The sequence below is a fragment of the Podarcis raffonei genome, chromosome 1, assembly GCF_027172205.1.
Source record: "Podarcis raffonei isolate rPodRaf1 chromosome 1, rPodRaf1.pri, whole genome shotgun sequence".
NCBI lineage: Eukaryota > Metazoa > Chordata > Lepidosauria > Squamata > Lacertidae > Podarcis > Podarcis raffonei.
Window position 1 is genome coordinate 106,514,142 of NC_070602.1, and position 11,199 is coordinate 106,525,340.

General features: G+C 42.7%; 1 protein-coding gene across 1 annotated transcript in view; it reads right to left on the reverse strand.

The window, feature by feature from the left end:
* Nucleotides 1-11,095, reverse strand: part of PLA2R1 (phospholipase A2 receptor 1) — a 54,656-nt gene extending 43,561 nt beyond the window's left edge. Inside the window, exons 1-6 of the mRNA XM_053407937.1 lie at nt 10,586-11,095; nt 7,750-8,133; nt 5,933-6,106; nt 4,204-4,377; nt 2,529-2,642; nt 1,484-1,627 (exon numbers count right to left, since the gene is read on the reverse strand). Of these exons, the coding sequence (XP_053263912.1) occupies nt 1,484-1,627; nt 2,529-2,642; nt 4,204-4,377; nt 5,933-6,106; nt 7,750-8,133; nt 10,586-10,706 (1,111 nt within the window). The 5' untranslated portion in view covers nt 10,707-11,095. The remainder of the gene's footprint in view (nt 1-1,483; nt 1,628-2,528; nt 2,643-4,203; nt 4,378-5,932; nt 6,107-7,749; nt 8,134-10,585) is intronic.
* Between the last annotated feature and the right edge of the window lie 104 nt (nt 11,096-11,199).

Below are 11,199 nucleotides of genomic sequence, written 5' to 3' on the forward strand. Positions count from 1 at the left end.
AACTGTTCTTAACCTGAGGTAAAGTAAAGGTAAAGGGACCCCTGACCCTTAGGTCCAGTCGTGACCAACTGTGGGGTTGCAGCGCTCATCTTGCTTTACTGGCTAGCATGACTAAGCCGCTTCAGGCGAACCAGAGCAGCGCACGGAAATGCCGTTTACCTTCCCGCCGGAGCGGTACCTATTTATCTACTAGCACTTTGACGTGCTTTCGAACTGCTAGGAGCAGGGACCAAGCAATGGGAGCTCACCCCGTCGCGAGGATTCGAACCGCCGACTTTCCGATCGGCAAGTTCTAGGCTCTGTGGTTTAACCCACAGCGCCACCCACACTTTAGCTAATGGGGCCTCCAGCTGCCGCCACACAATTTCTGTTCTCATCCTGAGGTAAAGTTCTTAACCCAAGGTACTACTTCAGGGTTAGGAGTCTGTAACCTGAAGCGTCTGTAACCCAAGGTACTACTGCAGTTGGCTTCCATTAGGGCTGGGCAGAGAAGAGAAATTGCAATGAGTATATCCCCTCTAATTTTATGTTCTGCCATGCTCCCCACTGCAGCCATTTGGTGACTGGTGGTGGCTGCAGTACTCTCTCAAAAGTCTAACTGTACCTACTAGTCCAAAAAGCCTGGCGATCCTTGGACTATAATCTATAATAACACGACCTTGACAGGGCTGGGGAACTGCATCTGGGCAACTGGCCGCATCCTTATTGCCAAATCTTCCCCTGCAGGCCAAATCTGACAGGTAGGCAAAACTGCCCTGCCCCCGTCAATCACGTGACATCACAATGCTGTTGCAATGTGACCCGATTCAGCCTGTACAGTTCGAAGTCAAACTGTGAGCAAAACAGTCTGCAAAGCACAGAAGATCAATTGATTCATCAGCACTTGTGAAGCCCAACATCGGCACAATGTGCTTCCCAAGTGCCACTCAGTTGATTGTCGGTGCTTGAGAAGCCCAGTGGAGGGACCTTTGCCAACATTGCTGATCAGCTGTATTATGTATTATTTTATCTGGTGTAGGTGAAAGGAGAAGGCCGGGGGACGATGACGACGACTAACTTAGGCCTGCAGACTGGAGGTTTCCCACTCCTGCACAATGAAATGATAAAAAAAAGAATAAATGGGATTCTATTCTCCACTACATGCAGAAAATGTTCTTCTGAAGAGCTAATTTCTCCTCTTTAAAATCTAATGAAATAGGTATGCTTTTTGCCCTTAGAATGGTAAAAGTGGGATTGTTAAGTGTTCGATTGCCTTCAAAGCTTATATGCCAATTTACAAACAAAGGGACCCTGAACAATGATTTATACTTGAAACTACCTTTCTCCTGAATGCAATTGGCATACTTAGCACATCTTGTAATTCCCAAACACTCAAACTGCCTGAAGCCCAAGATGTGGAATGTACATATGTCCCCCTTATTAAAAGTAGAAAGAGATATAAAAAGCCTCACAGATCAAATTACATTGCTGGTTAGAGACTCACCAAATGCTTCGTGTTCAGTAGCATTTAAATATTTTTTGCATACATATGGTAATCCAGATTCACATGGGTAACTTTGCCAGTCCTGCTGTATTTTTGAGTTAAACACTTTGCAGCGATGTTGCCCAAGAGAGCTGTCAGAAGGATCTGCAAACAGAATATTATTTTAGCACCATGTGTACAGTACAATACAATATGCAGTGGGTATTTTATATATATCTCTGTATCTAAAAACCTGACATTCTGCCCCAATCAGCAAGTCCAGAATGATGACCAAGGAACAGAACCACATCTGGGCAGGCATGAGTCTCAATGGCTTTCTTTTAGAATCTATCAGGCAAGTTTAGCCTTCCATCCAAATGGTGTTCTGAAGTGCACCACTTACTTTATCCCTTATTTTATTTTTAATTGTATTGTTTTATTTTTTAAAATAGAATTTACATCCAACTGTTTTCCTCCAAGGAGCTCAAGGTGGTTCTTCCCCATCTTATTTAATCCCCACAACAACCCTGCGAGGCTTCATGGCCAAGTGTGGATTTGAACCCTGGACTCTCCCAGGTCCTAGTCTGACACTGGCTCTTTTCAGTTTGGTGGCTGAAAAATTCTGTTCTTGGCAACTCTGAGGTCAGTGGATTAAATAACATTTTTAACTGTAACTGTTTTAAAAAGCTTTTTAAAAATATTGTGGATGTATTTGCCACTCTGGGTTCCTTCGAGAGAAAGGACAGGATATAAATTCAATCCATCTGTTCATCCATCTATCCCGTAGTTTGTCCATTGCCAAACTACTGGATAGATGGGTGAATAGATGGATAGAATTTAAGCATTCTAAAACAGTTAAAACAGCATTCTAAAACAGTAATTTATTGCATGTGTATTAACTTCTTACATCTACCAGTAATCAGGGGAACAGAAAACTCAGAACCTGGTCTTTCTAATGTTTATATTGGAACATACTATTGCCAGCTCGTATTTTGAGTTCAATAGCAATAGCAATAGCCATAGAATCCTGGTGTTATAACAGAGCCAAGGATGAGGATCTGCGTACCTGATCGCCAGTTCACAAATGCCAAGGGTGCTCCATCTGACCATTGCCAGCCAGCGGCTCCATCCAGCTGATTTAAACCTGTCCACATCAGAACTTCCTTTGTGCCCACCTGTTCTGCAGTGTAACAAGAGATCTAGCTTGACATTCAGGTACCAGTTCAGTATTGCCCAATTTATACAGGAATTGCATCTCCAAGCTGGTGGGTTACTTTCTCCACCTTCCACTAGGGAGAATGAGACATCAGCAGGAGGTACAGGTAACAGCATTCTGCATTCAGTACTGCCAGAGGAAACAAGAGTCACTTTCAACTCCATTGGACATGCCCAGGTACCCCAAGATGCCAAGCAGTGTAACAGGGATGAGCCCACTGATTTCAAACACTTGGATGGAGCCTCCTTGCAGTGCCTGCTTGAAGCTGAAATCTCTAGGCCCCCCTCGCAAATTATCTCCTATTATGTTTTTTGCAAGATCAAATCAATATTATTTTGATTCATTGTCCTGGGGCTCCTAAAAGGCGTGGGGCCAATAGGCCCATGCCTGCTCTGCCTGTTTGATAATATGGCACTGCCTCCTTGCCTACGTGGGACAAGTGTAGTTCCTTCTTCTTCTCACCGCTCCAGTTGAACATGTACTGCTAACCTCTCTCCTGGTATTAAGTTTAGCTGCTGTCAGCCTTTTCCCCTTAGCCTCTCCCAACCAAGGAAAGGCAAAGAGTGCGCAGGGTGGGGAGATTAACAGTGGAAGGGGAAGTAGGAGGAGTCAAATTGAAACTTTTAATATTATTTCATCACAAACTATAGATCCTCTTGCACATTAATGAATGTCTTCTGCCAAGTGCATGGGTTCATTCCTATTACCATGCCCCCAACATATAGGAAGACCAGGACACATCCAGTGTAGTAGACAAGGGGCAAGATGATCCCTATGTCCTATGATAGCCACCCACATGGATAAGCACAAAGTTCCCCGTGAGTTTACCTGCTGAACAAGGTTGTAGGAGAGGGGAATGTGGAAGGTAGGTGCAGTTTAGGGTGTCTGGGGAGGCGGTAGGATGGTTGAAAAAGTTTGAGAAGCACAGCTATGCCTCTTTGTGAATCACCTGTCATTCAGGATTACAACAACACGTTGCACACATAATACTAAACCATAGTTTAGTGCTATGTGAATGAACAACAGTGATCTTCAAGCTTGTGTACTCCCTCATCCCCTAACAAGAGATTGAAAGCATCTGTTTTCTGTTTCAAGCTAATTGTGGTTTTTCTTTATGGCTGAAAAGGACAAACTGTGGCTACTTTAAACTATGCACTGTTGAAACAAAACAGGATCAAGTTGTGATTTATGACGCTGGCTTGATTCAATAAACCATGTTAAATTAATCAGAATTCTCAGTTAAGACATAACAGAAACTCCAGTTACATGAAAATAGGAAGAGGAAGGGTTGCGCAATGGTTGAACATGGAAGAGAGGGGAAGGAGTATGTGAGCCCAAGGTTTGTTGCTGCTCTTTCATGTAGTGTTAAACTATGGTTTCACATTACACGTGAACTGGACCAATGAATTTTGCACAAATGGGGCTAGAGCAACTAGGATGAAATGTGAAATGGACAGCTCTCCTATTCTAGCCGCTGACAGAGTCAAATGAAAGGTTTCACTCACAAACATGGTTTCAAACCTACCACGTGGACCACTAATATACTTCTGTTCTGCCATATCTGTGATGCTTAGCAAATCTGCTCCTTGATTCTGACATGCAACACGTGCCTCATTCCAAGAGAGAACAGAAAGAAGATTGAATTGGTAACAGATCTGAGTGTCTGCGTTCATCTCCCAAAAAATGTCACAGCCAGTCTCTGTGTGAAAAAGGAGAAAGAAATCAAGTTAAAAACAGCATGATATTACAAAGCAATTAAGAAAGATAACACTCTGAGATAACAATCTAGCTTAATTAACACCAAATGAACAAATGGAACTGCTAGGACGTTATTATTACAAATTCGCTTTCAACGTTCTGGTGTCAAAACTATATCAGGAAGTAGGATGCACTCTGAAATTTAAAAGGAAAAGGAAAATCAACTTCACACATAGGACTGAATTCCTCCTGTCTTGATAATGTCAGTGAGTAATACAAGTTTTGACAATTAAGGAAACAGTCACTTGAATTGGTGAGCAGCATCTAATGAAACATTTACTTCCCCATCTTTCCTTTCTCACTGTCCATTTATTGGTCTGATCTCCACTGACCAATAGACACATAAATAGAGTTAGTAGACAGAGGTGCATATTAAGTAACATTTCTTTTGTTTAGAAGTGAATTGCTACATCATGTGGCAACTGCAGCTATGGACAATGAAACCCTCAGATTAGTAAGAACTGCAACAATAAACAAATTGATAAAAATTGCAAGTACTGTAGCAGGGGACACTGTTCAAAGGCAACATTTGTTTTCCTAGGGCATTTATATCCGAGGTGCACTTCAAAGCTTCTTCACTTCTTAAAAATCCTCCCCTTTCTTCTATCTTCTAGATTAAGACAGGAAAGAGACAGGATTCCTGCTGTATTTGCACATAAGGAAAACATGGTTGGTTCTTTAAAAACAACAAGTGGGAATTCCTTTTCAAAAGTTGTATCTTTCTTGCTAGGTGGTTATGGGGCTGCTAAATACTTGAACCTAAGATGTAAGGAATCGCTCTTATGAGTGCATATTGATGGAACTGGCTGAGGAAATAACAAATCTCTTACAAAGATAACAACAACTTCTCTCCATGATGTCAGGAAGACTTTAATGAATTATTGGGGGGAGGAAGAGGAATAGAATCTGATCTGATGGAGTCAAAAGTTTATATTTTCATGTAGAATTATGGAAAACGTTTAATGAAATGAGCATGTAGTGTTGCATCGGAAGTCCATCTCCCTTGCTATGATAACAATTGAAAATATTGTATCAGCAAAAGGAAAAAGTACACATTGACACTTGAAAATCTTACTGATTTCAGTGGGGGAAGTGTGCACTTTTGTTTTCTTCCAGTGAAATCAATGGGATGTGCAAGTGTTTAACTTTGGCTGGATCATGTGTGAATGTTGTTCTTGCAAGCATAGTGTACTCCAATACTTTCTTTGAAAGTGGCCAACTAGAGAGAGGGAGAGAAAGAAAGCAGATGAATGCTGGTGAAATTTCTCACTTGGTTTTATGATAGTACAAGGCAGCTTTTACTAACCTGGTGCCCTTCAGTTGTTCATCCTAGCCAACAAAGCCATTGGTCATGAATAATAGGAACTGGAGTCCAAAAAGATCTGGAAGGCACCAAGTTGGCAATCCCTGCTATAAGGTATGGGACATACTGAATGTAGCATGTAAGATGTGACTATCTTGTTATTGATTAACTGTTGAAGAACACAAGCACATACCAGAATTTGGGCAAAGTCCCCATTTTTCATCTTGCTCATACTGACTTGTTGTGGCACACCAGGGATAGTCATCTTCTCTGGAATCTCTGATGCACTCATAGTGCCATTGATTGTTGTATTTAAATGGAAAAACACAAGGCGAGCCATGGGAATTTCCCAACAGGGTATATGTCTCTGCATGAAATAAAATACCGAGGATAAATCACTTGGAAAAAATATATAGAAAACAATAGGAAACCCTCTAATTTGTACTCCCCCAAATCTGGTATCACAACGGTCCTTTGATTTGGAATAGTAATCACACTTACATGAAAGGAAGTTCCTTTGAAATCAGTAGTACTTCAGAATAAATGCATTTGGGATTAGGATCAAATGTCAATAATGCAAGATTTTCAACACCAAGGCTGTGAGTTACTCTAACTATATTTGTTTTTCCATTCTTCCTGATATTATAATGTAGTAGAATAGCAGAAGTGACAATGAACTGCTTAAAAAATGCATCCATTTACAATCAGAAAAGATTTTCAACTGCTGTCATTATTTTAGTTTCATGGTTTTTAATTTTTAATAATAGCAAGACAAAATTGCAGAAGAATTATTATGTAGGTGTCATGGACAAAGAATGCCAGAGTTAGCTTCCTAAACCAGGACACCCACTCATATTTTTATTTGGTAGCAGTAGACTTGGCCTTTTAAAACGCATTACTACAACCATCATAGGATAACTAAGGATTAGAAATTACTCCACAAGCCATCAAATCCAAATGATGTCCTTGTGTCAGGATGTCATATACAGTACTTATACCAGCGTAAATTCATACAGCCTCCAAATTTAATGTATTTTAACATTAAAAAAAATTTGCATTGTTTCCCTATCAAATTCATACTTCTCCCCTCTGCCCTCAAATTTTGGTATGGATTATGTCTTGATAGTAACAACTTGATTTGCAACACAACATAGGAGGCAGCCTTACACAGACTCAAACCATAAGTACTATCTACACTGAGCAGCAGTACCTCTCTAAGGTTTCAGACAGGGGTGTAACCCAAGCCCTACCTGGAGAACTGAAGAGCTTATGCACACAAACCAAATGCTCCACCACCAAGCCTTGATATTACAGTATTGTTATTCAGCCATTCATCTAGTTACAATGCATTGCAAATAGCTAATGGCTGCACCCCAAGACAAGCAGTATATATTTATTGTAAAACTTATACTCACAGGTGGTCTTTCTGCAACATCGGAACACGTGGTGTATATCGAGCACAAAACTGTGCAGATCATTGATTCATAAATAGGTTTGTAATTGTGAATGCAGAATTGCAGGCTTCACACAGGAGCACGACTGGAACAAGTATCACGTAAGCCCAGTAACTGTTGGGCTTAGCCATGTGAAATAGATTGAGAATTAGGAGCATAAGCACATAGAAACTGGTGACTGTGGGAGTGCTTTGAAATTAGCAAGCTAAACAATATTTTTTAGAGCACAGCCACTTTTTTGAACTGAATAAATATTTGAGAAAGGTATCACACTGATAGCCTAGAGAGAGATCGAAGCCCTTTGTGGCAAATCAAACTCATGGCATGCATAACACACAAGAACAAGTCTTTGGAGCACTTCTCCACATAATGTGGGAATAGTTGGCTCAAGGTGTGTTTGCTTGCAAGCCACACACAACAATGGCTTTCCTTAACCCATGTGATTGGATCCTGTTTCTGTTTATTTTAGTCACTTGTAAAATGCTGTTTTGGAAAAAAAAACCTGTTACCAGTAATATTAATGGAAGCATGGAAAGAAAGCAAATATTTATTTTACCTTTGAATGCATGTTCACAAAGATCCCCATCAAGAGACAGGAATTGTTTCCATCCATATGCTGAATTTTTTTTTGCCACAACAAATTTGCCACCCTCAAGTGCTAATTTGTACTGCGATGCACCAATCAACCCTTTTCCAAGGCAGCTCCACCACAGTGAGTGCTGAGCTGAATTGCATTCAGCCATGAGCAGTGGCTGCTCTTGGTTGCTGATATTGAGTCCTAGACAAGTGCTTCGGCCGATGTTGAAAAGATGCTGTTTAGAACCCCATTTCCATAACATGTATTTCGAAAGCCGAGTGCAGTCTTCAAGGATGAGCTTCGATGTCTCAGCTTTAACACATGTGTTGAGGGAATCACTTTGGATAATAAATATCCCTTTTTCTAGAACAAAAAAGCTCCATTTCAGTTCATTACAATGACTGGATTATTCAATAACAGAGATAAGACATTCACAATGCAATCCAATGAATATCTACTTAGTAGTAAGCAGCACAGGAGTGCAAGGGGTCTTAAAAGGTAAAGGTAAAGGGACCCCTGACCATTAGGTCCAGTCGTGGCCGACTCTGGGGTTGCGGCACTCATCTCGCTTTATTGGCCAAGGGAGCCGGCGTAAAGCTCATGTGGCCAGCATGACTAAGCCGCTTCTGGTGAACCAGAGCAGCGCATGGAAACGCCATTTACCTTCCTGCCAGAGCGGTACCTATTTATCTACTTGCACTTTGACGTGCTTTCGAACTGCTAGGTTGGCAGGAGCAGGGACCAAGCAACGGGAGCTCACCCCATTGCGGGGATTCGAACGGCCGACCTTCTGATCAGCAAGTCCTAGGCTCTGTGGTTTAACCCACAGCGCCACCCGCGTCGCAATGGGTCTTACTCCCAGTTAATTATATGTAGATTGAATGAATGCATGAAAATCCTTTACTCATTCAAACTTACAACCAAACTTGCCCAGGAATGGCTTTTCCAAGCCTACTGAGTTTTCAGATAACCTTGGGTTTGAATCTGGTTACCCATTAATTTGAAAATCAAATTAATTAATTTTCCTACAAATTGATAGTCATGGTTATTAATGAATTTATTATTAAGTACTGCAAAGTAAACTATGTAATACATTTATTACCTCAATATTCCAGGAGGAATGTCCCACCCTGCGATACTATGTTTTCCCCTGGTTCCCAGGTTACCTCTCTGTGGCAAATGGTAGGAGCAGGGATTGCCGCAGGAGAAGAATCAGGCTTGTCAATATTTGTACGTTTTGTAGCATTTAAAAACATCTAGGCAAGTGCTCCTGCCACAGCAGCCACCTCAGAACTATAACTTTAAAATTTAAAACTTTGAAAAAGGTGTTCCAGTTGTTAAAGATGTGTTGGGGAAGTACGCAAGTCCTTACCACTACAATGACACAGGTGCTAGCCAATAGGCACCTATGATTCTTGTGCAACGAGAGCGCACGTATTTGTCAGAACTTGGATGCCCGCTAAAGTGAAAGTGTGGCATGTCTCGGCTACGCTGTCCTCCTCTGCCTCAGAACAAGACAAGGAAAATGCTATTTCCTCACAACAGACATTTTACCTGAGGGGGAAATATTAGGATTACTAGCTCTCCATAAGCTAAAAACATTGCATAATCCACATAATGAAATGATTGATTAGTGGGGCCCTCTAGTGAATGGCTAAGGGTGCTTCCAGCTGAACTGTTTATTGAATATTCATCCTGTTTTGTTTGCAGGGAGGTTAGGTGACAGAGCATCAAAGCAAGGGCTATCCCACACTTTCCACTGCATTTTTCCTGTCACTTTCCTTATTGCAAAAAGTCTGACCTTTTAAGGAAGCAGGTTTGAAGCACAAGGCCTCCCAATCAATTTTAACTGCACAACCTAACTTTGATAGTATATGACTGGATCCCACCTGAAAACCACATCAGTCTGGAATCACCCATACTATGCATTCCTAAACTGGCTTATTCTGAAATCAGTTCTATAGAGGCTTTCTTATTATTATTATCATAACACTTAATGCAAAAATAATCTTCTAACTAATTTAGAAAGGCTAAGAACCACTACACAAGTGTAAAAATCTAAAAGGTAAAGGACCCCTGTTAGTTAAGTCCAGTCAGGAACAACTCTGGGGTTGCTGTGCTTATCTCACTTTACAGGTTGAGGGAGAAGGCGTTTGTCCGCAGACAGTTTTTCCAGGTCATGTGGCCAGCATGACTAAGCCGCTTTACCTTTACCTTTTTTAAACACAGCAAACCCACTTAAAAAGACAGAGAACTTTTTGCATTTTGGGAAGTGATGTGGGGAAATGCATTGAGAAGTGTGGGTTTAACAAACGATTAGTGGGGCAGATGCTTCAGTCACCCCACAAACAAATCAGACTTAATGCTCACTGGAAGCTAGATATACTCTAATCATTAGTGCACAAACAAGTCAGGATGAATGAATGTTGCTTGGAGGAGGCCTAAGCCTGTTTAGGATTGCAGGCCAACAGCACAACCCTAACCATCCCTACTCAGAAGTAAGCCCTGTCAAATTCGGTGGGTTTACTCCTAGATTGGGCTGAAGCAACCCAAGTTATTTGGAGGGACAGTGCCACTTAAGCACGATGCCAAGCGTGCAGCGGCCCCCCCCCCCCGACTGGAAGATTAACGCCGGGGGAACTTGACGGCTGACTCACTGTGATAATAGCTGGAAGGGAATCAAAGGGGAGAGGAGAGAGAGAGAGAGAGGGAGAGAGGAGACGCGCAGAAAAGAGCCGCCGCTTTCCATTCAGCGCCGTCCAAGGCAACTGCACTTTCCCAACAAAACCCCGGCCGCTCCGTCCAGCTGACTTACTCCAAAAGTAGGGCACTTGGTCGCGCGTCAAAGCGGCGAGCTCCTCTTCAGCCAAGCTGGAGCGAACTATCAGCATGGAGCAAGCCCAGACGAGCTGCAGCAGGGACTTGGCACGGGACATTTCCGCCACGTTTTAAGAGAGGGGGAAATCTTCCCGCGGAGTTGGCAGGAGGAGGACAGCCCCCTCCGGGAGAGCATGAATGGGGAGCGAGGGGAGGGAGAGCAGCTGCTTCGGTGGGGCTGAGCTGAGCAAGGCGGGAGGCGCTTCCCGCCCTTTCCGCCCGCGGGAGAAAAAACGCCGCAATTTCTTCTCTCTCGTTGCTGCAAGTTCCTCCCTCCTGAGGGGAGGCGGATGTCAAGGAACCAGGCCGTGACCACGGCAGAAAGAAACAGGCAGGCCCTGCGGGGCGCTAAATAAATAAGCCACCTTTACGTTGGCAGAAGTAGCTAGAAAAATGGGGGACAGGCCACTCTGGTTGGCGGTGTTTTCCAGACGACGTGCTCCTCCTGGTTGGGTTGTGGGGAGGTTGCACTCAGTTCATTGCGGCTTTGGCGCTGCTGGCGCGCGCAAGAGTTTGGCATGCAAGTAGCAACGGGAGTTTGCTCAACCCACA